Genomic DNA, 26048 nt, shown 5'->3' with positions numbered 1-26048 from the left:
ATCTTTGGCCTGTTGCTCGACTGATGAAATTGCCAGCATGGGAAGATGAGGAGGACACTAAACCCAGTAGACTTTCCATTCTGAAGGTCAAATTTAATGTTTAAATTTTGGGGGCGGCTGTGTAAGAAAGTCTTCCATTTGATTTCGATTTGTATGTTATACTAAAGTATCAGGAGTCCGGTTTTCCTCCGTTTTCCCCCCCGATCACCTCTCCTCCTGTGTCCCCTCAGTCCACTGTCCGTAGTGATGTTACGAGATGTGCCGACGCTTCGAAGCTGTGTGTCGAGTAATGGAGGGGGCGTTTCCTCGAAGCGCGTGTCGAGGCTTGCTTCATTTAGGGGAGGAGCCAAAAATGATGACGTCCGAAGCCTCGCTGCCCGGCTGTACCACGTGACTGCTTCGGGAAGTGGTTCAGATTTTGCCGGGAGGTTTGACGGCAATATAAACCCCTCAGGCTCCGTTCAAAATGTGGGTTGTTGGTGGAGAGTTGCGGTCAGTTGAGAGTTTGGATAGTTTGGATAGCGTTTATATAGTTTGGAGATTTAGGAGAGTGAGGAGAGAAGGATAGGTGATAAGATGGAGCCAGCTGGGAAGAGGAGGATTTCCCCTGTGTGGGAACACTTTGATTTGATAACTCCTAATAAGGTAAGCTAAATCTAACTCTATTTCAGACACATTAGGTTTGCTTATCAAGAACTGTATTTTTCACAGTTTCTTATTTTATTCAAAGGTGAGGTGTTTATTGTGCTCCAAGGAGTTGGGGTACAATAACAACACCTCATCCATGCTGAGGCGTTACTGTGCCTTGCATGAGAATAAGGAGGAAACTGGAGCTTCACCCAGCCAAGGTAAGTCATTACAATATTACAAATGCACCATCACAATTTTTCCCTGTTCACTTTTGTTTATTGTGCAAATAAAGACAGGTAACAGACACTGTATTTATTCTCTTTTAACCAGCCACCAGAAAACCAGAGCTGGATGAAGCCCTCGTCTCCATGATAGTGAAGGACACGCAGCCCTTCAGTATTGTGGATGATGTTGGATTCAGGGCATTTGTGTCCAAACTGGATCCTAATTATGTCCTCCCTACAAGGCAGGTATGTATGGGTGCATGCATGAAACAAATGAGTACTTTATTGTGTCTCACAGTTCAGCACTATATGTTTTTTCCTTGAGGCTCTGAAGGCCATGGTGGAGGCCAAGTATGAGTCAGCTAAGGAGAAGGCTAAGGCTAAAGTGGAAAAGGTGGCTGCTGTTAGCCTTACTTCTGACATGTGGACATCCACAAAACCAAAAACTGTTGAGAAACTGTTATTTCTGAATAAAAATGAATAAAATGTCCCCTTGTCCTGTACATCATTGTCCAAGTTACACAAGCATATTCAGTCCCCTCTTCCTAGTTCCACAAGCACTTTCACTGTCCTCTGCCTGCTTAAGCCCATGCCATTTTCCTAAAGTGACAGAAAAACATAATTACACAACCTGCCATATCATATGATACTACCATTTTGGGAAAATTTACACACACAGAATACATTCAAAAAATATTTTATTATGCACATATGTGATAATTTATGTACAGAAATTATTTGGTCATACATTTTTGTAATTCATAGTCATTCCCAACAGCCATAACAGACACAAAAATTCAATGCATCACATTATGTTAAAAGTTACAGACTGACGGTAATATCAGCGTTTGCATACCTTTGTTCCGTAGTTAAGATGTTGAGGTACTTACCCTTTAAATAGTGGTTGTGTTATCATGTGTCTGTTGCCTAAGCTCTCTGGTACCTCAGAGACAACCTAAACGTGCTCCTTTAAGTGTGACCAAGTAATTTTGGAAAATATATAAGTGAATTACAGCTCCATGAGCAGTTAAATGTCGCTGCAGGAAGTTTATTGTTAACATGCATAGAAACGTGTTTATGTCATCCATTGAGTTAGCTCACAGGCAATTAGCTTGTTACGCTGCCTTTATATTAAGCCCACCACAGAATCCTTTTTCATTATTTATCAGATGTTCTTCATGCTAATAAGTTTGGTTGTAATATAATAATAATAAAAAACTTGTATTTGTATAGCACCTTTCATACAAGAAATGCAGCTCAAAGTGCTTTACGGCAAGAAAATGACCTGCAGTGTTTCACATAAAAACAGATATAAAGGAACATTTAAAAATATAGGACAGAAATGAGATGCATAAGAACAGATCAAATGCATGTATGTTAGTGTGTTACAGAAGAATGGCTATTGTTTAATTAGTCCCTGTTAGATTCAGGTGGGGCCTCACTGAGTGGTTTGCTGAATACCAGCAGGCTGATAAATTGTGGATTAGTTACTAGTGAGCTGCTTTATTCTGGCCTATGTTTAAATTGTATGTTAGGGCAAACATTGTTGTTATATGTCAGTATGTATGATGTACTGTAGGTGAAGCATTATTTGTACTGTACTCCTTATTTTATTCCTTGTTTATTTACAGAAAACCACACGCATGCCTTCACCTATCCAAATGACATGTAAACTTACGACCTTTCGTCATTAAAATTGTTGGACTCAACTCTCCGTGCAGGACTCGCTGATCGGAGTCCCCGTCCTTAAAGGCGCTGTCACGCCAGCATCCCCCAGAGATCCCATCTCTAGCACACCAAGTAATGTTTTGTCAAATTTCCTTTACATTTTTTAAATGCATGGAAACGTAATGCTCACTAAAAATGTATTTCATGCCCAAAAGCAGAAAAAAGTGAATGGAATGATCAAAGTTGTCATATTGACATTTAAAGTGTATTGATTTATAATGTAAACTCAAAACCTTTAATACAAATTCAAAGCTTCCTGTATCCTTTTTAAATTACTATCCCGTTTCCCAAAAAGTTGAGACGTGTAAAATGTAACTAAAAAAAAAGAATGTGATGATTTGCAAATCATGTAAACCCAAATTTAATTTAAAAAAAATAGACCAAAAACAACATGTCAAATGCTTTAAAACTCTAAAAACTGTGCAACAAAGAAACCACATGATCCAGAAGTGCTGCCGCCTTCTCTGGGCCCGAGCTAATTTAAGATCTGGGGTCAGTCTAGACCTGTCACCCACTGAAAACATTTGCTGCGTCATGAAACAAAACATACAACTAAGGAGACCCCGAACTGTTGAGCAGCTGAAATCTTGTTAAAAGAAGAGATGATGCAACACAGTGGTAAACATGTCCCAACTTTTTTTGCTAGCACAAATTTCAAAATAAATACATATTTGTCATAAAACAATGCAATTTTGTGGTTTCAACATTTGATATGTTGCCTTTGATTTGTTTTCAGCTAAACATGGGTTTACATGATTTGCAAATCATCGCATTTTGTTGTTTTTACACTTAACAGTGTCCCAACTTTTTGGGAAATTTGGTTGTAAAAACCTATTGCATTTCAGTAGACAGGAATATATTGTGAAACATTTGCAGGACAACAATACTTGAGATGAGTAATCCAGAACAACTGTTGAAAAAAAGCATTATTATATTGTTGACTTTATGATTTTAATTGAATCAAATTAAATATACATTACATTGAATTAAATCATACATTGTTGACTATTGTATGTTAACTTGCCACCATATCAGTGGTTACGCAACTTGTGTTTGCATGTGTGCGCGTCACTGGTGCACGTCCTTACTTCAACAAATAGCACAACAACCCTGGCTATCAGATATTCAATCAGATATACAACCGTTTAGATTGTAGATAAAAATAGACAAAGGGTCAGGGTGTTAAAACCAAAGCCAACGTGGAGGTGCCTTGAAGTCCAAAACTTCCAAAGGCCACTAGGGGCCACTGACTCCATAAAGCTCTCATTTTTACTTGTGCTCTGGCGGTCAATAAGAAAATAATTCCATGACTATTTAGATATTAGGCCTCAAAAAGCAGTGTGTTTGGGGGCGTGTTTGATTGACCCGCCTGGAGCGCAATCAGGCTTCCCACATAGGTCGGAGAGCGTTGTGTCCTCTGGTTTTTAGTCAGATTAGTCACGTCCACAGCTTGCTCCTCCCCAGTTTGTCCAAATTATGGTCTCTTCCGGCTCCAAAAGAAAAAAAATGACGAGGGCCGTGATGTCGCGGTCGAATTCACAGCCCAATGGGTCTCGCATGAACTCCGCAATGTCTGGAGTGTTCATGTGAGAACATGGCTGAAGTCAATATTAGTCAGTCAAATGCTGCGACTTCACAAATGTTACTAATTAAAATTCCTTAATTTATGGTCCAGCCATACTTTATGCCAGGTTTTATACTAGTAATTGAAACGGTTGTCATATTAATTATATATCTGTCTAAAGCATTTCTTATTCACTATAGAAATTGGAATGCAATACTCAATGATTTGCTGAAAACAGCTGATAAATATGGTAACATGTGAAAAAAGGGAGTAATGGACCTTTTTGTTTTTTTCACCTGAAGCCTTGATTGCAACATATTGCTTTCGACAATTCTCCACATTTCTGTCATGATCCAACAAATACCTACGGTCATGTTCATGGTTAAAACTTCATATACACGTATACTTCTAATTAAATATTACTCGATATAATGCGAAAGGCACACTCTTACAGGCTATTTACCTTCAGATGTCAGCACAAGTTACTGTGATAAAACAAATTGGCCTCCATTATCAGGTATCTTTCTGTAGGCTGTTTCCACATATCCCTTACACGACGTACCTAAAACGTTCAGGGCCATGTGATGAAGTTATTTAAAATGTAATGTTTTTTTACCATCTGACACAATTAGTGGCAAAATAAACAAACTTGTATTACTTCCTGTCATAATTGTTCAAGTTACATAAGCCTAAACAGGATCTTGGTGGTGTGCAGTTTACAAAGGTTTTGCCTTCCAGGAGTAAAACAATGTCAAAAATAAATGTGACCCACTCATACTTTGGAACCCCGGAATCTTTCAACGGCCCCTGGTGGTCTCTGGAGTACAGTAAGTCTACCGCTGACACACACCAACCTCCTTGGGTGCTTTGGTATTCAAACGTATAAACTGTGTGTGTGTGTGTGTGTGTGTGTGTGTGTGTGTGTGTGGGGGGGGGGGGGTATCTTCGGGTTTATCTGGCTCTCAAACTGGTGTCACAGAGTTCTTCGGGGATTTCCTCCTCTCTAGCATAGCTGCACTTTTCACAGTTGGTCACACTGCTTATATTTGAATATCATGTGTCTCAAATATACAAAACAGAGGCAGAAATGTTATGAACTGTTTTGTTTTTATTTGTTTGTTGCTGTAATTCTTCTTTTTTTGTATGCACATTCATTAAACTTCACTGAGTCCACATTTGATAAAGTGTGTTGGGACAAAAAAAAAAATCTGATAAGACTTTGAAGGTACAGATTTACATGGGGATAGAAGATGATTTGATTCTGACAAAACTCTCATAAAAATGAGGGTTCATTATTATATGACTTTATTATATAGGTTCTAAATGGTCTCAAAATTATATGATTTTTACAGTGACATTAATGGTTATCAGCACCTTTGTAAGTTAATTGACAGTTTCGCCTTTGTTCAGTAGATTCAAGGACCTCAGTCATGATGTTTTTTTAAAAAATATTTAACTGCCTAAGATGCATTTTTTTATTGCATACATTGCATAACTTTAGCAGTACTGTAGCCTATACGGCTGTAGTTTCTCCCTGACATGCAATTACAATGTAAATACATCAATACCTTTTCCTTCACTGCAAAATGCAGAATCTATGAATATGTTAATTGCATATTGAATAATGATTGACTCCCAAATTAGTTGTGATGTCACAAAAGCTGTTCCTGAGCACCTGATAACTGAAAATTAAGGTCAGCTAAGAGAAACTCTCGAGATGATGGGACATCCTCTCATGTCATTTTGCAAGGGAGTCTCAACGACCCCTATTAGTCGCGAAAACCAACTTTAGAACCATGTGGCCTAGACAGTAGTTAGTAATGCCTCTGATCGTTTTTAGATACTCGGCTGTAGGTTTCATATGCGATGAGCTGGAATGTAAGGACCGCTTCGGTGTCATTGGAGTCTGTATGACCGGACACGGAGTGCAGCACCATCTCTGTATGAAGGACGGATGAATCCCGAGGGCTCCATCTCTGTTTTTGCTGTGACACCAAACTTAAGTACATATCTGCTCCTCCAGCTATGAAGACAGAGCGAAGCTATGTGGAAACATCGGCGACATGCCGGCAGGTCAAAGACCTGCTCACAAAAGCGGCAGAGGAAGTTCCAGAGAGGCAAGACGAAAGCAAATACGTCGATATGGACTTAGTGGACGTGAAGACCGGTGAAGCAAAATCAAAGAAAAACTGTCGCTTTGGTGAGAGTGAACAAATCCCTGGCATTATTAACAACAATGGCACTGGGACTCTGTGCGCAACGGAGCCAAACCAGGAGTCGGCGATTCAAACCCAGATGCAGCCGAAGGTGTCCAAAAGAGAAGACAACAAAAACCCACAGCCAGATGAGGAATCACACACGGGAGATAGTAATCTGAGCGAGAGAAGTGAATCGGATGATTATGATGAGGAGGATGGTGTTCGTTTGGTGCTTTGTGATTACTCCATGCCGTGCGTAACGGAGGACGAGTCCCATTACATTACAACACACGAGATTCTGCTCTCGGAGCTGTCTGATCATGAGGGGGACTATGATGGGGAGGGCTCCTCCACCCCCTGGGACATTGAGGATAACAACCAGGTATGCTCATTTGTCGATTATGCTTCTTTTGACGGTGATGGAGCTTTGATGGAGAGGGAGGGCGGCCGCCAGCCTCGCTCACAGGGTGCCCCAGCGACAGTCAGCACTCTGCTTGAAAGTGATCTCTACGACGCGGTCAAGTTTACCAACTCAGATGAGAGTGTGTCACAGCAGCAGCAGTGCAGTGGCAACAGTGCCGGACAGATCCACCTGTCAATCAAAACCACTTCCCGAGCTATAAATGACCCTAGCAACATCCAAGAACAGGAAAATATTCTTTCTCATACCAGGCGCTCTGGAGACCTGAGTCGCTACGTGTTTAGGGGAGTTGATGGGAAGGCGGAGACGTTGTGTGACAGGACTAAGTGTTTCATAGCCGCGCCCGGACGCCTACACTTTGGCGGCAAATTGAGGGGAAAAGAGGTCACCGATTATTCTAGTGGTACGTCCAGCGCTGTCAGCGAGCTCGATGACGCTGACAAGGAGGTGCGCAACCTGACAGCCAGAACCTTCAAGAGCCTGGCCTACCCTTACTTTAATGCTATAAATTTCAGCACCTCCAGTGAGTCCTCTGCATCAGAGCTAGGGGTAAACAGGTGGTCCACGTTTGTCGACCTGAAATATGGCAACATGAATATGTCACAGGGATTGGACCAAAGTGTTGTTTCCCATCAAAACTCAATGGCTTCATTTGAATTAGCCAAAAACATAGACAATAGATGTTATAAGGGCGTTGCACTGGCAAACATCAAACCGCCCACCGGCAAGATCTTCACTCTGAATGGCAATCCTCACAGTGCATCTTCATCTACAAAGAAAATAGAGCTGATGGGGAAATTTGGTCAGGGCCACAGCGGGGTGATACGGCTCACGGAGACTCTGAATTTTCGTTGCAATGTCAAATCGGGAATGTCTGGGGGAGAAAGACGCACAAGCTTTGCACAAAACGCCGCAGGATCACGTTCCACAGATGAAGTTACCAACAGTTTGCTAAGCGGCAGGAGGAGAGGGGCAAGCAATTCGCCCACTAAAACCATGGAAGATACACATAAGAAAGCCATATTCGCTTCAAGCCTGATCAAAAATGTCATTTCTAAGAAGATTCAGTTCGAGCAGGAGCGCAAGATGGAAAGAGGGGAGATCAGTGAGCCGCATCAGACGCCCTCTCTGTGCTTTGTGCATCAGGAGGAAGACAGCCACGGGGGGAAAGGGAACAAAGAGCTGCACAGACAGAGCCCCAAGTTTTCCGTGAGTAGCTCTGAATACGCCATAATGTGCGTGGATGAATTAGGGGATATTGTGGGCAGCGGCTCATGTGATACCAAGGGTGACTGTCGGAGACAAGATACGTCCGCACCCGCACCAGAAACTAATTTGGAGCAGGCAAATGAAGCTGAAATCGATACTAAAAAAGGCGCATTGGAAGCGTGCAAAAGCACGCTGCTTCGCAGCCAAAATAGCGCGTTCAGATGCTGGAAGGACGAGGAGCTAGAGTTTCAAAAGGATCATAAAAACGATAAAACTCCGGAGGAGAAGCTGCCTTCAGCCAACCAGGGGGATCAGTACTCAGCGGCCAGCAGCAAACTGACTAAAATGTCTCATTTTAAAGTTCAAAGTTCATTTCAAAGTATCCAACTGCTGTCCAGTGATGGAGAAGTTGGGCAGCAGCTGCAGAACAGGAATTATTCTTCATGTGGCGATGGAGGTGGGATAAAACTGCGCCCTGACAACACCTTATACATCGCAGACCCCAGGAGTGTCGCGACATCTAAATCTCCGGAACTTAAAATTAATTTAAGGACCGTAAGTGACAATAAAACAGAGCCCTCTGGCGTCTCCAAACTGCGCGCTCCTTCAACAGGCTGTCATGCAGCCCGTCTCATCAGAACAGATGACTCCACATGTCAAGCGCTGGCTGCAGCTTTAAAGGGTGAGTCTTCAGATAAAGTACCGCATTTCATGGTTAGAGACATTAGAGATAATAAGGGAAAGTTGCAAACGCCCATTCACCAAGTGAGAGACGTGCGCAAACTGGTTAAAAGTTCCTATCACTTTGTTTCTTTGGATAACAACGAAAACAAATCGAACTTTGCCTCTGCTGACATCCATGCAGAGCAAAAGACGCAAATTCCCTATCGAAATACCAATTCTGTGTCCCCTATAGTGATAAAATGTCAGTCTGTGAATACTAATAGCAACGGAAAGCAATCTGGAAATCTGGAGTTAAATAAATGGGAACCGTTTGATATAGACAGATTGTCTCCAGAGGGCGCTAAATGTGCTTCACCACAAAGAGCAGCAGGCCGAGCACCCATAGGTACTTCAAATAATTGCACAGAGGGGAGTGTGGGATTAAGAATTGAGAGCAGAATAGCTTCAAAGAGGCATGAAAAAATATCCGATATTACAGATAAGAAACCAGAGTCAAAGATAGCAAACCAGGGGGCTTTGGAAAAACTCCAGGCTGCTGTGAAAACCATGGAGCAGCTCTATGTGTTTGAAAAAAATGAATGGAAAAGGAAGAATAAACCCCGGCTCCTGGCAGACAGCCAGATGCTTCCACTGATAGCTGGCCAGGAGCAAGGAGGACTTGAGAAGGAAGGAGCAAGAGGATCCAACACTTACAAAGCAGTCAGAAGAGATTCCTATCCCAACACAGACAATACACCATCAGTAGTACCTATGTGCTCCAACACAGACAGCAGCATTCTCAGACGGGAGGACAAAGCCCTTCAGACATCTGGTAGCCATGATGACAAGCTAATGACTAAGTTCGTGCAAGCCTCTAGCACCACAGGGAGCACAAACATGTTCAGCCTCAGCTCCAGCCTCAAGACCGCCACAGCCTCAAGGACACCCCAACTAAACACAGTCACACAAACACCTTTTAGCACCAAAAGCTTTCTCCCTAAGTCAACCAAATTGCCTGTCTCATTAAAAATCAGCCCAACAAGTCTAAGTGGAAACGAAGGAGCTGAATTTAAGGAGGTGGAAAGATTTGAACGGGAATTTTCGAATGCATTAGCTGACAACGAGAACTACCTAACAATTCCGGTAAAGTCTCAACCCACCAAAACCAAACAATTACCATCAGCTGATAAAACATCAGTGTATATGTATGCCACCCAGTCACACCCCACCACTCCTCCAGGAAATGTGGAATATTGCATCAGGGCCCAGGAAGAACACAGCCAGACACCAAAGCGCTCCAGCATTGTAATGGAAACACGTTCACCAGATATTCCTTCTGCTTCCATCTACCACTCCTTGCCACTAGGCATGTCCACCAATCAGCCACAGCTCTACTGCTTCTCCCCAGCAATCACCCCAGCTCCAACCTTGGACCCCTTCCAGACTACTCAGAGAAAGATGCTTCTGGATCCCACCAATGGAAACTACTACCTGGTGGACACTCCAGTGCAGCCGACTACCAAGCGTCTTTTTGACCCAGAAACAGGTCAATATGTAGATATACCAATGACGCAGCCTCCCATGACACCTGTACCTATGCCCATCTCACCTTTGGCCCTCAGTCCTGGCCCGTATGGGCACACCTACTTGATCTACCCAGGCTTTATCCCAACACCTTCGATGATACCTGCCCGAACCCTCATACAATCGCAGATGTCGATGCAGTCAGAGCCGGAGAGCGGGGAGAAAGCTTCTTCGCAGCAGACTGAGGGCATGTACGTGGAGAGTCCCTTCTACATGGCCACTGGAAAGTCTCCCCAGGTGGCTTTTGGTGAACAACAACAGGCCACTGCCAACAGGCAAACGCATGGCTTCTCCAGCATCAAGCAGCCAGTCATCAGCATCACCTCGCAGCAAGGGCCCCGAATCATTGCCCCACCTTCATTTGATGGGACAACCATGAGCTTTGTGGTGGAACACAGATGAATGGCAGGTCACCTGGACAGGTGAGTAGCTCTGACTTGACCTTGTTTATGTGCAACATCAGGTTTGAGTACATCTGAATGAATTAGGATGAATTACTGTTACTGTGTTTCGGATTTCTTCTTGGTAATTAAAAATAAGAAAATTGTTGTTGCAAAAGACATTATCAAGCCAATTAGAAGCATAGATAAACATAGATAACTTTCTTTCCTTTTACTCCTTGTTAAGAAATGAAGGGCACGTGTCTACTGAAATGCTAGAGAGCTTTTACAAAAAAGTAATGACATTGAGTAAAAACAGAATTTGATGATTCGCAAATCATGTAAACCCATACTAAGCCAAAATAGAACAAAGACAAAATATCAAGTGTTGAAACTGAGAAATGTTATTGTTTTATTTAAAAAAAAAATACTTGCTCATTTTGACTTTGATGGCAGCAACACGTTTCAAAAAAAGTTGTGACAAGGTCAACAAAAGACTGGAAAAAGTTGGAAAAGAAACACCTGGTTGAACATCTCACAACTAATTAGGTTAACTGACAACAGGTCAGTGACATGATTAAGTATAAAAAGAGCATCCCAGAGAGGCAGAATCTCTCAGCAGTGAAAATGGGGAGGTGTTCTCCACTGTGTGAAAGACTGCATGGGCACATAAATGCAGCAGTTAAGAATAGTGTTCCTCAACGTAAAATTGCAAAGAATTTGGGGATTTAATCATCTACAGTAAATAAAATCATTAAAAAAAAAAGTCAGAATCCAGAGAAATTTCTGTATGCAAAGGAAAGGCCAAAAACAATATTGGGTGGCTGCGATCTTTGGGCCATCAAGCGGGACTACATTAAAAACAGTCCCAAATCTTTGGTGGAAATCACTGTATGGGCTTAGAAACACTTCTGAAAACCTGCATCTGCTGCAGGTTAAAACTCTACCATGCAAAAAGGAATTCATATATAAACATGATCAAGAAATGCTAAAAACTAGGGACAAGCCAGTACAGCATTATCTGTATCTGTTAAATCAACTACATTATCTGTATCCATATCCGTACAGGGCTTAAACCGGAAATGGACAGGAACAAACCTGAAACAAACCTGATTAAAACTAGCCGATGACAAAAAATTAAGCAGAAGAGTCGTGAGTTGTTGGGCTGACAGAGCGTTTCTGTGTCATTGCATCTATGCAGCATAGAGCTGCGTTAAATAAATTTAGTATAAAAGTAGACATAGACATATTTTACTGTCTTATTTATTCTATAACTGACCACTTTCTGACTACATAGCCTTTATCAATGCATTCTTTAACATTCAAGGTAACTTAGTCACAGTCATTTTATGAATGTTCTGGTATCATATCAGTTGGATAAGGCTGCTACATATGCGATCAGTCATATACTATGTATACATAACATGCATGAAAACTGAAAGAGACATCATGGGATTGTAGTGTTTGCAGCTGAACACCTCCGCTGGTGATAGCACTTGCAATTTAACTTGTGAATTCTGATATCACTGTTTAGACACAGAGGATTACTGATGTAAGAATCTTTATGGGCAAGGTGTTTGAATGTGTGTGTATGTGTCTCTGTGTGTGTGTGTGTGTGTGTGTGTGTGTGTGTGTGTGTGTGTGTGTGTGTGTGTGTGTGTGTGTGTGTGTGTGTGTGTGTGTGTGTGTGTGTGTGTGTGTGTGTGTGTGTGTCGACTAAGTGTACAGAAAGGTCAGGCGGATGGCAGGAGTTTGTCATGTCTGTACGTGCATGGAAAAGCTTCAGCTGCTGCCGGACATCAAGAGACCGGCTGGCAGGTCTCAGCAGGGTCACTCGGCTTTTTATAGGAGCAGTCATTTAAAGAAAGAGGGAGTGAGAAGCAAGGTTCAATAAGCACAGCATGCAACACCGCAGCACCAGTGGGTTAACATTTGTAGTTCCTCTTTATATTTGAGAATGAGACCAAAATACAGGCGAGCAGTTATGTTTATGAATAAATCACTTGAATTGCCGTGCAGGTCTTTTCTCCTAAATACCACAGAATGTATGGAAGTTGAATAATGTCACAATGATTATGTCTGCAAGAGCAAAATCTAAATGTACATTGACAGATTTGTAAAGGGTTTACAATTTTCTGGAGACCAAAAGTGTTCAAAAATCACAGTCACATCAAATATGAGATGCATTTTTAGACATCTAAGAATGACAATGAAGGTTTGTTGATCAGTCCACCATTTTAGCTTGCGAACCTAAGGTTCACTGAAGACAAACAACAAGGGGCAGCTGCCTCCATCTCCTGGTTGGACCGTTTGGTCTGGTCTTTAGACTGGAGGTGATAACCCCAAAATATTACTGACTGTGGTTCTAAGAGCTGAACAGAAAGATTTCCAAAACTGTGATATGAGCTTGGGTCTGTTTTCAGAGATGACTGCTGATCAGTGGGAATGCCGTGTGAGCACAACTCACTGGATTACTAGAAAGTGCACCGCAGTGGTTTGAAGGGAACGAGAGGGGCTGATTTTATTGGCCTTTACCGAAGTCGCGAGTGACACATCTTTTAACGATCTATTCTCTCTCCACTGCACCGCGCTGCTTGTGTTCACCAAAATACCGAACATTTTTGCCACGCCTACATTCACCCCCGTGCCCCCGCTTGCGATGCACCTGCGCTGGGTCAATGCAGACAGAAATAAGGCCCTACTGTTTTATCTGTTTATGTTGTGTTCACAAGAACTCACTGTCTGATTTAATTTCTTGATTCCCCAACAGGGCTGAGCTCTGAGAGGATGCTGGATTGCGCTATGTTTTGACCTCTACATTTTTGTTTTGTGTTTTTATTTTTATTTTATTGATGGATATGATTTTTGAAGGCCTTTGGATAAAAAAATAAAAGGGCTAATTTGCATCCTGCTTCATGTTTTCTAACTTTGATAAGTATGCATTTTTTGCTCTGTCCCTACACTGCAATTTTTTTTTTTTAAAGTGTACCAGTTTCAACTATAATTTGAAAAAAAAATACTTTACAGACTATGCTGCACTGACTTTTCTAGCACAGTAATCAGCCCTCCCCAAAACAAATCAGACTGTAATTCTTAAAATTCTCTTTTTTGAGAATGTCAGATTATATCGTTTTGTTGATTTTGTAATTTATTTGATAAGATAAAGTCAGACCAATTGAACGCCAATAGATTATTATATTATGCCATCATGATTTAATTTGACACTATATAGTATATATCCGAATATTCGTGCCAATTAACTCTTTCTTATTGTTTCTTGTGTGTTATTGCTTCAAAATGCACAAAAATATGTATTTATCACTGTGTTTTTATGTGCATGGAAATATCATAATTAGTTTAGCAACTTTGCTAAATTCATTGATATAATATTGCTATGAAATGTGTGCGATAAACATGCTCACAGACATCTTGGAGATTTTTTGTTATGCACTTGTCATACATGGACTATATAGCAGATTATTCAAGTCATCTGTGAAGAGTATGGAAAGCTGAAATGGGCAGGATGCATGATAATAATGACAATAATAATTTTCATGAAGTGTCCAATGATAAGATAACTCCTTGATCACATACGAATAAAAACAGCCAATCTTTCTTCCTTCTTACTGAAATATAAAGAATAGAATTTTATTTTTCCAAACAGCTTCCAATTGACACTCAAGTGAAAACTAAACATCCACATACTGTACCTGCACAGTTGACTGTGGTGTTGACAGGAGGCCCAGCTAGCATCTCTTGGCTCCTCCTGTGCTTGATTTTATTGTCAACGGTTATATGTCACAGCTCACGGATTGGCTGTAAGAATAACGATGTGATTGGCAGATATACCTGAGAATATCATGAGAAAACACTGCAAAACAGTGTTTGTGAGAGGATCTGTTGGCTTTCCAAAGCATGAGACTCATAAATGGTGTAATTTAAGAATCACGAGTGCGCTTTTAAGTGAAGTTTTGTGTCACCACACCACCAGTTTTGTACTTAATGGAAAACCTTATTTACGTTTTAACCCCTCTAAAATATGTATAAAGTTGGATTATCATACAGCTGCAGGATTCTGTCCAGCAAACAGAGCTTTACTGTGTGACCCAAAACCTGATCTACTTTCGAGCTCAGTTTGACATTAATTTCCATATGTATAATTTTTTTCTACGACATTGTATTGGCACTGAGTGTTTGTTTTGTACCAAGGAGTACACAGACTGTGGATCTGCTGGACAGTCCATCCATCTTTCATTTTTAAGAAACTGTTGGAAATATATTATTATGTTGCCATTGTGCTAAAAAAAAGTATTTTATAATAAATGTTATAGCTATTTTAGATTGATTTGATGTGTTTGTTGTAAAGGAATAGCACATGTCTTGAACCATATAGGGTAATATTGCAAAGGTGTAATGAGTTTTAGTTTTTTCTGCTGAGATGTTTTACTAAAAAAAACAAACACGAAAAATGGTCATCTTTGGTCGCTGTTTAGGATTTTAATGTTGTGTCATCACAGATGCCCTCTGCTAACTTTATCAAAACTGTGTTTGTAGGATGTTGTGAAATTCATTGGGAAGAGTCTAAATTTAAAGGGTCAATTAGAAAAATCTTATTTTATATGGAAGAAAAAACAAACCAATGTGGAAATCAACAAAATGTCAGTTGTGCTCAATCGAGACGCGTTCTGATATAGACCTGTGTCCTTCCGTAAAAAAGGAGGGGTGGTGTCTTGAAAGACTGTAACTTCAATGATAAACATACATTGTTTGTGTTTGCAGTTTTTTACAACACATAGTTGTTTTATCGTTGAGTGACTCCTAGCAACCTTGTGAAACAACATCATCTGTTTAAAGTCCTCCAAACAACTTACAGCAATAGAATGATCACATCATACAAGGTTAACTTGTTTTGTTGTTTTTAATTCTGTTCCAACTATATTGTTGTTTAATGTGAGGACTTTATCTGATGTTTGTTTGTCTGTATGTAATTTTTAAAACTTGAGTGAATGGACTCTAGGTACAATTACTTAAATATACGAATGCCTACTTAATACACTAGCTGTTAAAGTAAAATAAATAGAATAAAACTATCACATAGTATAAAACGGGGGTGAAATAAATAACTTCCCAGTATTTTCTGCAACTTTGACAGTAATATTATTGTAGTATATTTTGACTTTCACAAATTCAGCATGCTATAAGTCTTATAAAAGTATCTTCCCTAAGACCTCCCACCTGCTTCAGAACTAGTGAATGTATATTATGAATATAAAAGATGTGTTATATTTTGTTATGGAGAGAATAGGTGAGGACGTTTGAGACTTCAGAAATAAAGTGGTGAGTGCACAACGACACGAATGAACACAAGACAAGCAATGAAAAATGTTCGGTGTCTTTTTCAAGGCAAAAAGAATAATGGCTGACAAGGACATGATATTCTTCAGATTTCAAGTTTTTCATTGTGATATGGTTAACAAATGTAGAGTGTCGGGTCTACATATTATTGTCAAATGCAATGCTGCAAGGTATGTCACATCAGATGCTGCTGTGAAATGTGTTTGTGGATTGTGAAAATTCAATAAACATACGACTCCTGTCATCACTTGTTGCATGACCACATATCGACAAAGTTCCATAATCTGTTTATTCAATTTAAAGTTTCATGTATGTCTCACTCCCTACTTCAGGAATAAGTATCTTTGAGGTTTGAATTCATTCACACTGACAGCACCTTTGGTAGGCTGATTTATGCATTCTCACTTATTTTTTTTGTAAACATCTGTGTTTTAGTACAGAAGAAACGCAGAGGGAAACTTTTAAAATGTTGTAATAAACCTCAATTTTATTTTATTTTTATCCAAGATGCTAAATCCTAAAATTTAGTCTAATAGGGCACAAATGAAGTTAATTCAGCAAAGTGACTCAATTATATCAGTAATGCAGCAATATCTATTATAATATCTAATAGCTACTAGTTCATCCATCTATCAATGGATAGATGGATGAACCCATACCCACTTTATCCTGTGGTCAGAGCCTGCAGCAGCAGGAGGTGGAGACAAAAAGCTGCAGTCCTTTGGACAGTTTTCAGGAGCCTTCAGTCTTCACAGGAAATCACAGAAACACAGACATTCTGCTAGAGCTAAATGAAATATCATCAAACCCAGAGATCAGCCTGTACACATCTTCCAGTTTTAATAATAACAGGTGAAATGACTAAAATGCTATGCAGGCAATCTGTGATCTCCGTTCATGGTTCTACCTCCACTTTACATTAATTGTCATGCAAGTCAGCATCATTTTAGTTTATAAATCAGCTGACCAGACCTGTCCATCTCAAACTACATAAATAAATTTAAAACATAAAATAATCAATAATAATCAAAAACAGAGGAAAGAAATATAAGACAATCACTTTCACTTTAAATCAGAAGGCTATCAGGGCTTCACATCCATACAGATGTTATTTTTAGAGTTCTTCCATCCCGTTTACCACATGTTTTAATGTTGTTAAATACAACCCCATTTCCGAAAAAGTTGGGACGCTGTGTAAGATGTAAATAAAAACAGAATCCAATGATATGCAAATCCCATAAACCCATATTTAATTGCAAATAGACCAAAGACAACATATCAAGTATTGAAATGGATGAAATGTTATGGTTTTATGTTAAGTATATGCTCTGTTTGAATTTGATGGCAGCAACACGTCTCAAAAAAGTTAGGACAAAGTCAACAAAAGGCTGGAAAAGTTTCGTAAAGCTAATAAACACACCCGGTGGAACATCTCACAACTAAAAAGGTTAATTGGCAACAGATCTGTAACATTATTGGGTATAAAAAGATCATTTCAGAGAGACAGAGTCTCTCAGCAGTGATAATGGGGAGAAGTTTGTACATCTGGGAAGGAACCATGAATGCTTAATGATATATTCAGGTTTTGGAGCAACATATGCTGCCATCCAGACAACGTCCCTTTCAGGGAAGGCCTTGTTTATTTCAATAAAACAATGATAAACTGCATTCTGCACACGTTTCAACTGCGTGGCTGTGTAGTAGAAGAGTCTGGGTACTAAACTGGCTCCCCGCAGTCCAGACTTGTCTCCAATTTAAAACATTTTGGCGCATTATTGAAATGAAAAACATGACAAAGGAGACCCGGGACTGTTGAGCAGCTAAAATTATATCTTAGGCAATAACAGGACAACTTTCCACTTCCAAAACTCCAGAAACTGGTCTCCTCAGTTCCCAAACGTTTACATAGTGTTGCAAAAAGAAGAGGTAATGCAAAACAGTGCTGTCCCAACTTTTTTTTTTGAGATGTGTCGCTGGCATCAAATTCAAAATAAGCATAGATTTTACACAAACCAACAAAATGTATCTCGCCTTAGATAAACAATCAGAGACTGCATAACTGACATCTGGATCTGATAACATTTTATTAGATCGGGATCAGATCTAACAAGGACGTGAATGTTTCTGTGACTTCCCGCTCAGATGGGTCAGACTGAAGGCTGTTGAAAACCGCCCGGACCGGATTGCAGCTGTTTTGTCTTCGACCCCCGGCTGCAGATGAATCGTGAAACCGATTCACAGGCGAGGCGCAATCCATCTGCCTATTTCTGACGGTACGCGAACGCATCTGTCGCTTAAAAAAATGACGTCACACGCGCGCCACAACATAACGTGGAGTTGCGAGGGGTTCGCGGAGCAGCTCGTAAGTTGCGGAGTGTAATAACTCGATTTTTGTTGTTTCTGGTTGCGTGTAGTATATACTTCGGTTATTCAATACTTTAAAAAAAAACAACAACAACAACAAATCATTCGTTTTTGTCGTGAAAGTATAAAGTAAAGACTTCTCGATTTGGCTGTTAAATGCCACCGAGCAGCGTTCAGTGAAGAGCCGCCGGCGAGGTTCAACGTCCAAACAGCTTCGTCCCGTTACACATGGAGGGTGACGGCGTGAGAAGCGACACCGGGGCCCGGCGGCGGAATGAAAACGGGGAGGAGGAGGAGAAGGAGGAGGAGGAGAAGGAGGAGGCTGCGGGAGAAAACCAAACCGTGTCCAAAAGGCGGATGAAGAAGCTCCTGAGGCAGCAGAAGTGGGAGGAAGAGAGGGACTTCCGGAAGTGAGTAGGGGGGGGGGTCATTTCACTTACAGAAATGTGATTATTCGTTACGCCGCAGTTCTCCTCACGTCAAACTCAATTAAAAGAGCTTGTCAGCGGAAGGTTTCTTGCTCGTGTGAGCGATTTTTTTTTTGCCCGTAAGAAAGAGAATTAAAAAAAAAAAATAAAAGAAGCTTGAAATCAAATTAATTTAAACTCTATATAAGCAGATGAAGCCCCAATGGAAAGGCTGAGACCGACTGGCCTCAATTGGTTCAGCTCACCCATATAGCAACGCGTTCACACGTGCCTCCCCCCCCGGTCAGCAGCTGCTTTTGTGTTTGTGCCCCCCCCCCCCCCCCCCCCCCCCCCCCCCCCCCCCCCCCCAGGCAGCGACGAAAGGAGAGGAAGCAGCAGCGTCGACTGCAGAGGCGGCAGCATCGCCACCGGGGGGAGGAGGGGGAGGGGGAGGAGGAGGAGGAGGGAGAAGGACACAGCGCCAGGAAACGTCCACACAAAGAGGTGACGCCCAGTTCCCTGAGGCTGGTGGTGGACTGCAGCTTCGACGACCTAATGCTCATCAAGGTAAACCGGTCAGAGGGGACGAGCCCCCCCACCATTTGGGCAAGCGTCTCAGGGAAGAAACCGGCTCTCTTCTCCTTCCCCCCCTCACACCTGACGATTTTGTTGCTTCCTCAGGATGTTCGGAAGCTTCACAAACAGATCCAGCGGTGCTACGCCGAGAACAGACGAGCCTCGCGCCCAGTGCAGGTCCGGAAGCAGATAACGTCTTACATCGACAAATGTCAGCGTTGGCCCTTTTAAAAAGAAGAAGAAGAAAAAAAAAAAAAAAAATCCAGCGCCGGTGTGACGTTTGACCTTTTCCTCCCCTCGCTTTCTGCAGTTGTATCTAACAAGCCTGGGAGGACAGCTGAAGCAGAGCATGGATGAAAAGGACAAAGGATGGGTGAACTGGAAGGTGAGCAGTCAGGCCTCTGCCAAAAAATGATCACTGACGGTATTTTACAACGGTCGACAGTATCACTTTCCATTTACTCCCCCCGCGGAGTCACATGTGGTCGTTTCCACGGCGAGCGCCGCTCGACTGCCGCGCCGCGCGAGGGAAAGCAATTTAAACAGGAGCTGCCGTGAAATCGATTGGCCGAAGGAGGTTTTGCGAACTGCCGAAGAGAAGCCGCGTGAAGCAAATACTTCGCGAACACGGGCTGACGTAATTTCGCGAAAGCTCCGTGCCGACAAAATGAAATCTCGCCGTTAACGCGTCATTCCCGACGGTGGAATTTTAAACGTGGCGCGTTTTGCGGGAGCTGATCGGCGTAGGCGTTTAGCAGAAATCGAACGAGCGCTTAGAAAATGGCAGCGAGCACGCGCGCGCACTTGCGTAACTTGCCTCCCGAGTTGTCAGCATTTGACGTTTTCCGCGGCATCATGTTTACGGCGACGGCAGACTGCGCTTCCGTGGGTGTGTTTTAAACGGGAGCCGCTAATAGATACTTCGAATGCCTTTTAATGGCACAAATTCGTCCCAATGCGAAACAAATTCAGCCTTAAAATTGGGCTCGAAGACAACGACAACAAAAAAAGCACGCCCGCCTACGCTGGCGCTACGGCCGCTCTGCAGTGAGCTTGCGTTATTGTGTCGGCTCCCAAATCAAGTTGGCAAATACATTTTCCACTTCCTCCCATTTCCCCGCGAAAGCTGAACGTCACACTCGAGCCAGCGAAATTCAAAAGGCGCGAAAGGTGATCTTCGGCTTTGATTCCGAAAGGGGACAATTTCAGCACCCCGGTGGGACGAATGTCGCCGTCGTTCATTTTTTGCATTCATTTCATGTTGCGTTTATTGTCGCTCGACAGTCGTTTAACTACGCGGAGGTTGTGTAACTGCGCGCACGCTACACCGTATGTTGCAGGACGTCACCATTAAACCGGAGCATTACAGTGAAGTCGTGGCCAAGGAGGAGCTGGTGTACCTGACCTCGGACTCGCCCAACGCGCTGGAGGAGCTGGACCCGAAGAAGGCCTACGTGATAGGAGGCCTGGTGGATCACAACCACCACAAGGTCCGCCCGGCTTCACACCTGCTGCAAGACACGCGCGCTTTGGATTCGGTCAGCTAATCACGTCCGCGTTTGTTTGCAGGGTATTACCTTCGAGAGGGCAAAGCAGCTGGGGATCGAGCACGCCCAGCTTCCCCTGAGCAGCTTCGTCAAAATGAACAGTCGGAAGGTTCTGGCTGTTAACCACGGTAAGGACCGGCGTCAGACCGATACGGCGGATTCAGCCTGTATTCCAATCCCATTCAGACTCCCAAAAAAAAACCATAACGACAAAGTCGGAACATGTTTTTTGTTTTTTTTTTTTTTTTTACTTGAGACATCGCCGTCCGTGGATACTTGCTGACTCCCCTAAATTACTGGCGCATTCATACGCGCCCCGCCAGCTTGTTTACACGCATGAGAATCGATTTCTGGAAACGCATTGACCGTCCACGAGGGTGGCCTCGAGTCATTTCAGGTTGACGGTCGGCCGCAATTTAGGCAAAAACGTTAGCCGGGCGAGTTAAATCAAATCGGGCGATTTGTCGTAAGTCGCTTTGGACGAAAGCGTCAGCTAAATGAAACGTAATGATCCGGAGGGCGGAAGGGGGCGGAGGGATAACGGAATAACATACCTCGAGAAACTGCGCTCGCTGCTCTGCTGCTGATCGAGGAGGAAAACGTTTGCCGCAAAGAGTCGGGTCGGGACCCCGTTGATGCATTTTGTTGACTTAAGTTCAACCGCGAGTCACGCATTCAATTGCTTTATATCCTGGTGTTCCTTAGACGGAGCTGCAGCCGCTGGTATAGGCCGTACTCATTTCTGCCTTTATATATATATATATATATATTGTCTTCTGCAAAATTACAAATGAGTCAAGAATGAGTTTGTGAGTCAAAACAAAATTTGGGTGAAAACCCTAAAACCTCTTTTTTTTTAATGTTATGTATAATTTGTTTATATAAGAAGGAAGCTGGTGACGGCGAGGAGGAGGCAGAGAGATGTGTTAGGCAGTCGGTGAGCTGGGAGTGCAGAGAAGGAAAAGACTTAGTTGGCGCATGAAGGCAAGTTGCGTTTGCTTGCAGCGGGAATGTAGACCTCTCCCATTTTGTTCAGCGGTCGTAGACTTTGAGCAAAGAGAACTTTGCTAAAGCATACAGCCACGAGCCATGCCAGCGGGGCTTGTTGGAAACGGTCGCGGCGGCGGCGGCGGTCGCGTGTAGCATTTACGATCTCGCGTCGTGTGCCGAACTCGACGAAACGCCGTGTCTTGCTTCTGTGGTGTTTGGGCATTGCAAAGCGTACCGGGAAGTCGTGAGGCGTTTAGTAGGGGAAGACGAGTAGTAATGTTGAGTCAGTTGACCTTTGCAGTGTCATTTGGCATTATTATGGCACTTTGTGTGTGTGTGTGTGTGTGTGCGCTTTAAAAAAAAAAAATAGCTTATTTCGTCCTTTGTCTCTTAGCTCCCTCTACTGGTGAATACCGCACACTATCTCGGTTGTTGGTTTTCTAAGATTAAAAAAAAAACAAAAAAAACATGCACCTCAGGTTAGATGGCAGATGCTGCTGTAGCGGAAAAAAAAAAATATGTCCCCTCGGGGATTAATAAAGTCAAAATAAATAAATAAATAAAAGAGCTGGGTCTTCATCCGCCTCCTAAGCTCCCTGTGATAAGCACTCGGTTCATAATCAGCTGGTGTGTGTCAACCGTCCAGGTCCTGCCAAGAGGGTTCGGGCAATGCCAAGGCACTTTAAAAAAAAAAAAAGTATTTTTTTTAAATCCATTACACCATGGAAAATACATCAAATCTGTGTAACTTGTATATAGAACATTATATCGCATCTTTGCAATACGCTGATTAACTTCATGAACCCAAGGATCATAAGGGTAATTTCACTACCTTCACTATTAAGTGGGTGAGCCGTCATATCTCGGTTATCTCGGAACAGCATAGGCTATCCAGATTTTCCATCGTCTGGTATTGCAGATATTTTACATCCTTATATCAAGAAAAAAAAAAAATATGTTAACGTGTGTAAGCATTAAATGCTGACCAGACATTGTTTTATAATGTATGAAAAGTTACGGCTTTCCTTGCGCGACGATGCGGCTTCGTCCCACTGCCTTCGAATGGTTTTGAAAGTGCGCTTTCCCTCCCGCAGTGTTTGAGATCATCCTGGCGTTTCTGGAGAAGGGAAACTGGCAGGAGGCCTTCTTCACCATCCTGCCTCAGAGAAAAGGAGCAGTAGCCGTCGACCAGGATGGAACAAACTCCCTGGAAAAAGAGGAGGAAGATTCCGATTCCGACTCTGACCCCGACGCGACGGAGCAAACGAAGAAAAGGGCGTAGCGCTTTGAACAAATAGACAACAGTTCCGACAACCGATGCTGTGAGAACGACGGGTGGGGGAAATTCATGTTAAGATTTACCTATTTGGTTATATTTGAAGAAACATAGTCATGGGTCAAGAGGAGAAATACAATTCATAAATTATCTAAAAGCACAGGTACTATATACATATATATATATTAAAAAAACAAAAAAAACATACATTATTTTCATGTAATGAAGGATGGAGCATATTTGCTACGATCTTTGATCAAATGCAATATTCAATATTTCAATGCAAACACTCAGTTATGAAATAGTTTTTCTTATCGCTGCCCACATGTTTGGGTACTTTTCCTATATTCAGGGCTGAATTACCAAACACAGCTGCTCAGGAGTCGGCAGAGTTCAAATCTCGTTTGAAGCTTTTATTTTTAGTACAAACAAAATCCACAACGAATTAATAATTGCTAAATAATATGTCCACCTTGCGAAGTGGAGGGTATTTGGGGACCCAAAGCAGGTTAGTACGGCCTCGCCTACATCCAAGAAATCAGACCATCAGGAGCAAAGCAACCAAACCATTAAAGGACATTAAAGAATGATGGTACGACCGGGACAATATTTGAATTTAAAATATATTTCGGGGTTGTTGTTTTTTTTTTCCTCATTTTGTTAAAAGGACCGCAAGAGCCCACTCCCAGTGTTCCCAGTTTGAAAGTCGGTGGATTGTTCACAAATACATGTCGTTTATTTTATAATTTTTTTTAATTAAATTTGAGTATTTATTGTTATTTTACGTCATTGATTCCCCCCCCCCCCCTTTTTTTCTTTAGACTCGCAGCTTTGGCAGGACACAACAAAACTTGTGAAACCTCGTGACCAATAATTTTTTTTTTTTTAACTATAAAGTATGTTTGTATATTTATTGAACAATTAAGGACAACCCTACAGTCAACAATCACTGCATTTTACAACGGTTTACTGCAGTTACATTAATTCTTCATATTCTACACCATGTGTAATGTTATATCCGTTGCTTTACCTCTGGGTCCTGTGGAAACCCCCCCCCCCCCCCCAAAAAAAAAAAAGCCAAATCTTAACCATGTTTTCTTCTAAATACAGTTTATGGTCGTGCAGAAATTTGACACGCTTCAGGCTCGGTGGTTAGATTAGCTCACTGGCTTCCCATTATCATCTGTTGAATTTTATTTCAGGAAGTCCCATCAGACGTTGGTAATTTGTAATAAATATCAGATGATGTACGATTAGGCCCGCAATGAAAATTCTTTCACCATTTGAATCCCTGAAATCATCCGTTTCTTTATTCCAATGGTTTTCTGCTTTAAAAAAAAAAATGTCTAGTGACATATCTCAATTTTCTCAAAAACCTATTTATGCTAACTCGTTTTAGAATATTATTATTTTTTTAATTTAATTTAAATTTTTCTTAACTGCCAAATAATACAAATTGGCTGAACCAAATGTTAACCAACATGATGGGTCTAAGTCCCAAGATGTTTTGCCACTAGGGAGGGGCGCTACAAATGGTTTATATCTCATTTTTGGACAGATTTGCACAAAATCAGTTTTTTTTATGATCTGAGGTCATGTCCCAGTTAAGGCAAAAAAAAAAAAAAAAAAAAGTAGTGATAGATGAAAGTGGGCATAGCTTATCACAAGAAAAAAAAAAAAAGGTGAAACAACTTTTTGTTGTACATTTTAATTAAAGTGGTTGAAAAACAGTTTCTTCTCCGCGTCCTCCCGTAAACACAACTGCTTTGTTGCAACGTATAAAGATAACGGACGACGGTTCCCATTGAGTCGCTGAATTGAATCTGGGACATTGTGTCGTTCTTGCAAAACAAAAATGGTTCCAACGGCCCTGGATGAACAGAGAGGTTCACCTCCAGCTCACAGCTCAGCCGGGGTTAAACCTGAAGATGGGGAATCTCCCAGGCCATACGCTGCTACGAGCAGAGGATCCAACAGCACTTTTACTCCTCTGACCCGGGTCCCACTTCCCAGGTTCAGTACCTGGCTGCACGGTATGCTGATAGCAATCTGGCACTAAACCCCCAGAAGACCGAGGACATCGTCGTGGACTTCGGGCCAAGCAAGGAGACACGCGCACGCCCTCAGCCGCATGAATGGTGCTGCAAGCGTGTTTCCGGCTTCAAGCCCCTTTAGCATACACATCTCAGATGATCTGACGTTGTCCCTAAACTCCTCCATCCTGGTCAAAAAAAAAAAAAGATCCAACAGCGCCTTTACTTTCTGCAAAGCCTTAAGAAAGCTGGACGGTGGACTTTGTTTTTTTTTTTGTTTTTTTTATCGCTGCACCGTCAAGTGTACTCACAACCTGCATCTCTGTACGGTATGGCAAGTTCTCTGTAGCAGACTATAAAGCACTCCAGCGGGTGATGAAAATTGCCCAACAAGTCACTGGCGCTCAAGTTGAGAACATTTATCACAGGCCCTGCCTGGGCGGTGTCAGAAACATCCCCACGGATGCTTCCGACCCTAACCGTGGACTCACTCTTCACCCTCCTTTCATTCGGCAGGTGATCCAGAAGCCGGGAGTCACCGGCAACCAGCAGGCTCAGGGTAGAGCTTCTTTCCTGAGGCCGTGACCCCGCTTAACGCCACACCTCTTCTCAAATAACTCAATTGCACTCATAACTGCACTGTTTTAGGCCAAATTCTACTATTCAGTTATATTACATTAAACATACATACACTATTTACACTGCCGTTACTGCACTATTAGTAGCAAACTTAATTGCCTACACTCATCAGTAACATTGTATACATACAACCAGACGTAAATATGCCGCTCCTCCATCCATCCGTTATACCCGCTTTATCCAGAACAGGGTCACGGGGGGGGGGGGGGTTCACCCTGGACAGGTCGTCAGTCCGTCGCAGGGCCAATAACAGAAACGGA

General features: G+C 42.2%; 2 protein-coding genes across 2 annotated transcripts; both read left to right on the top strand.

Moving 5' to 3' along the window:
• The first annotated feature begins 5983 nt into the window (after positions 1-5983).
• cunh4orf54 (chromosome unknown C4orf54 homolog) lies at positions 5984-16222 on the top strand. The gene is made up of 2 exons (XM_069720744.1): positions 5984-10643; positions 13372-16222. Exon 1 carries the CDS (start codon positions 6172-6174, stop codon positions 10621-10623), a length of 4452 nt encoding a protein of 1483 aa, XP_069576845.1. The 5' UTR covers positions 5984-6171; the 3' UTR covers positions 10624-10643; positions 13372-16222.
• A 2317-nt stretch (positions 16223-18539) lies between these two features.
• LOC138634099 (tRNA methyltransferase 10 homolog A-like) lies at positions 18540-24367 on the top strand. The gene is made up of 7 exons (XM_069720737.1): positions 18540-18730; positions 19099-19294; positions 19409-19480; positions 19614-19688; positions 20644-20793; positions 20873-20978; positions 22935-24367. The coding sequence occupies exons 1-7, from the start codon at positions 18549-18551 to the stop codon at positions 23120-23122; spliced, it is 969 nt and encodes a 322-aa protein (XP_069576838.1). The 5' UTR covers positions 18540-18548; the 3' UTR covers positions 23123-24367.
• The last annotated feature ends 1681 nt before the right edge of the window (positions 24368-26048 follow it).

Source organism: Brachyistius frenatus, unplaced genomic scaffold (genome assembly GCF_029030835.1).
Source record: "Brachyistius frenatus isolate BFR_SWC_R1_liver_20210118 unplaced genomic scaffold, ASM2903083v1 Contig_248, whole genome shotgun sequence".
Lineage (NCBI taxonomy): Eukaryota > Metazoa > Chordata > Actinopteri > Embiotocidae > Brachyistius > Brachyistius frenatus.
This window is presented reverse-complemented; position numbering and strand designations above follow the sequence as displayed.

Bases quoted from the DNA above. Each gene is read 5' to 3' on its own strand.
- LOC138634099 (XM_069720737.1), top strand. From the start codon at position 18,549: ATGGAGGGTGACGGCGTGAGAAGCGACACCGGGGCCCGGCGGCGGAAT. The intron at 19,295-19,408 runs GTAAACCGGTCA...TTGCTTCCTCAG, and splicing joins ACGACCTAATGCTCATCAAG to GATGTTCGGAAGCTTCACAA. The intron at 19,689-20,643 runs GTGAGCAGTCAG...CGTATGTTGCAG, and splicing joins AAGGATGGGTGAACTGGAAG to GACGTCACCATTAAACCGGA.
- cunh4orf54 (XM_069720744.1), top strand. From the start codon at position 6,172: ATGAAGACAGAGCGAAGCTATGTGGAAACATCGGCGACATGCCGGCAG.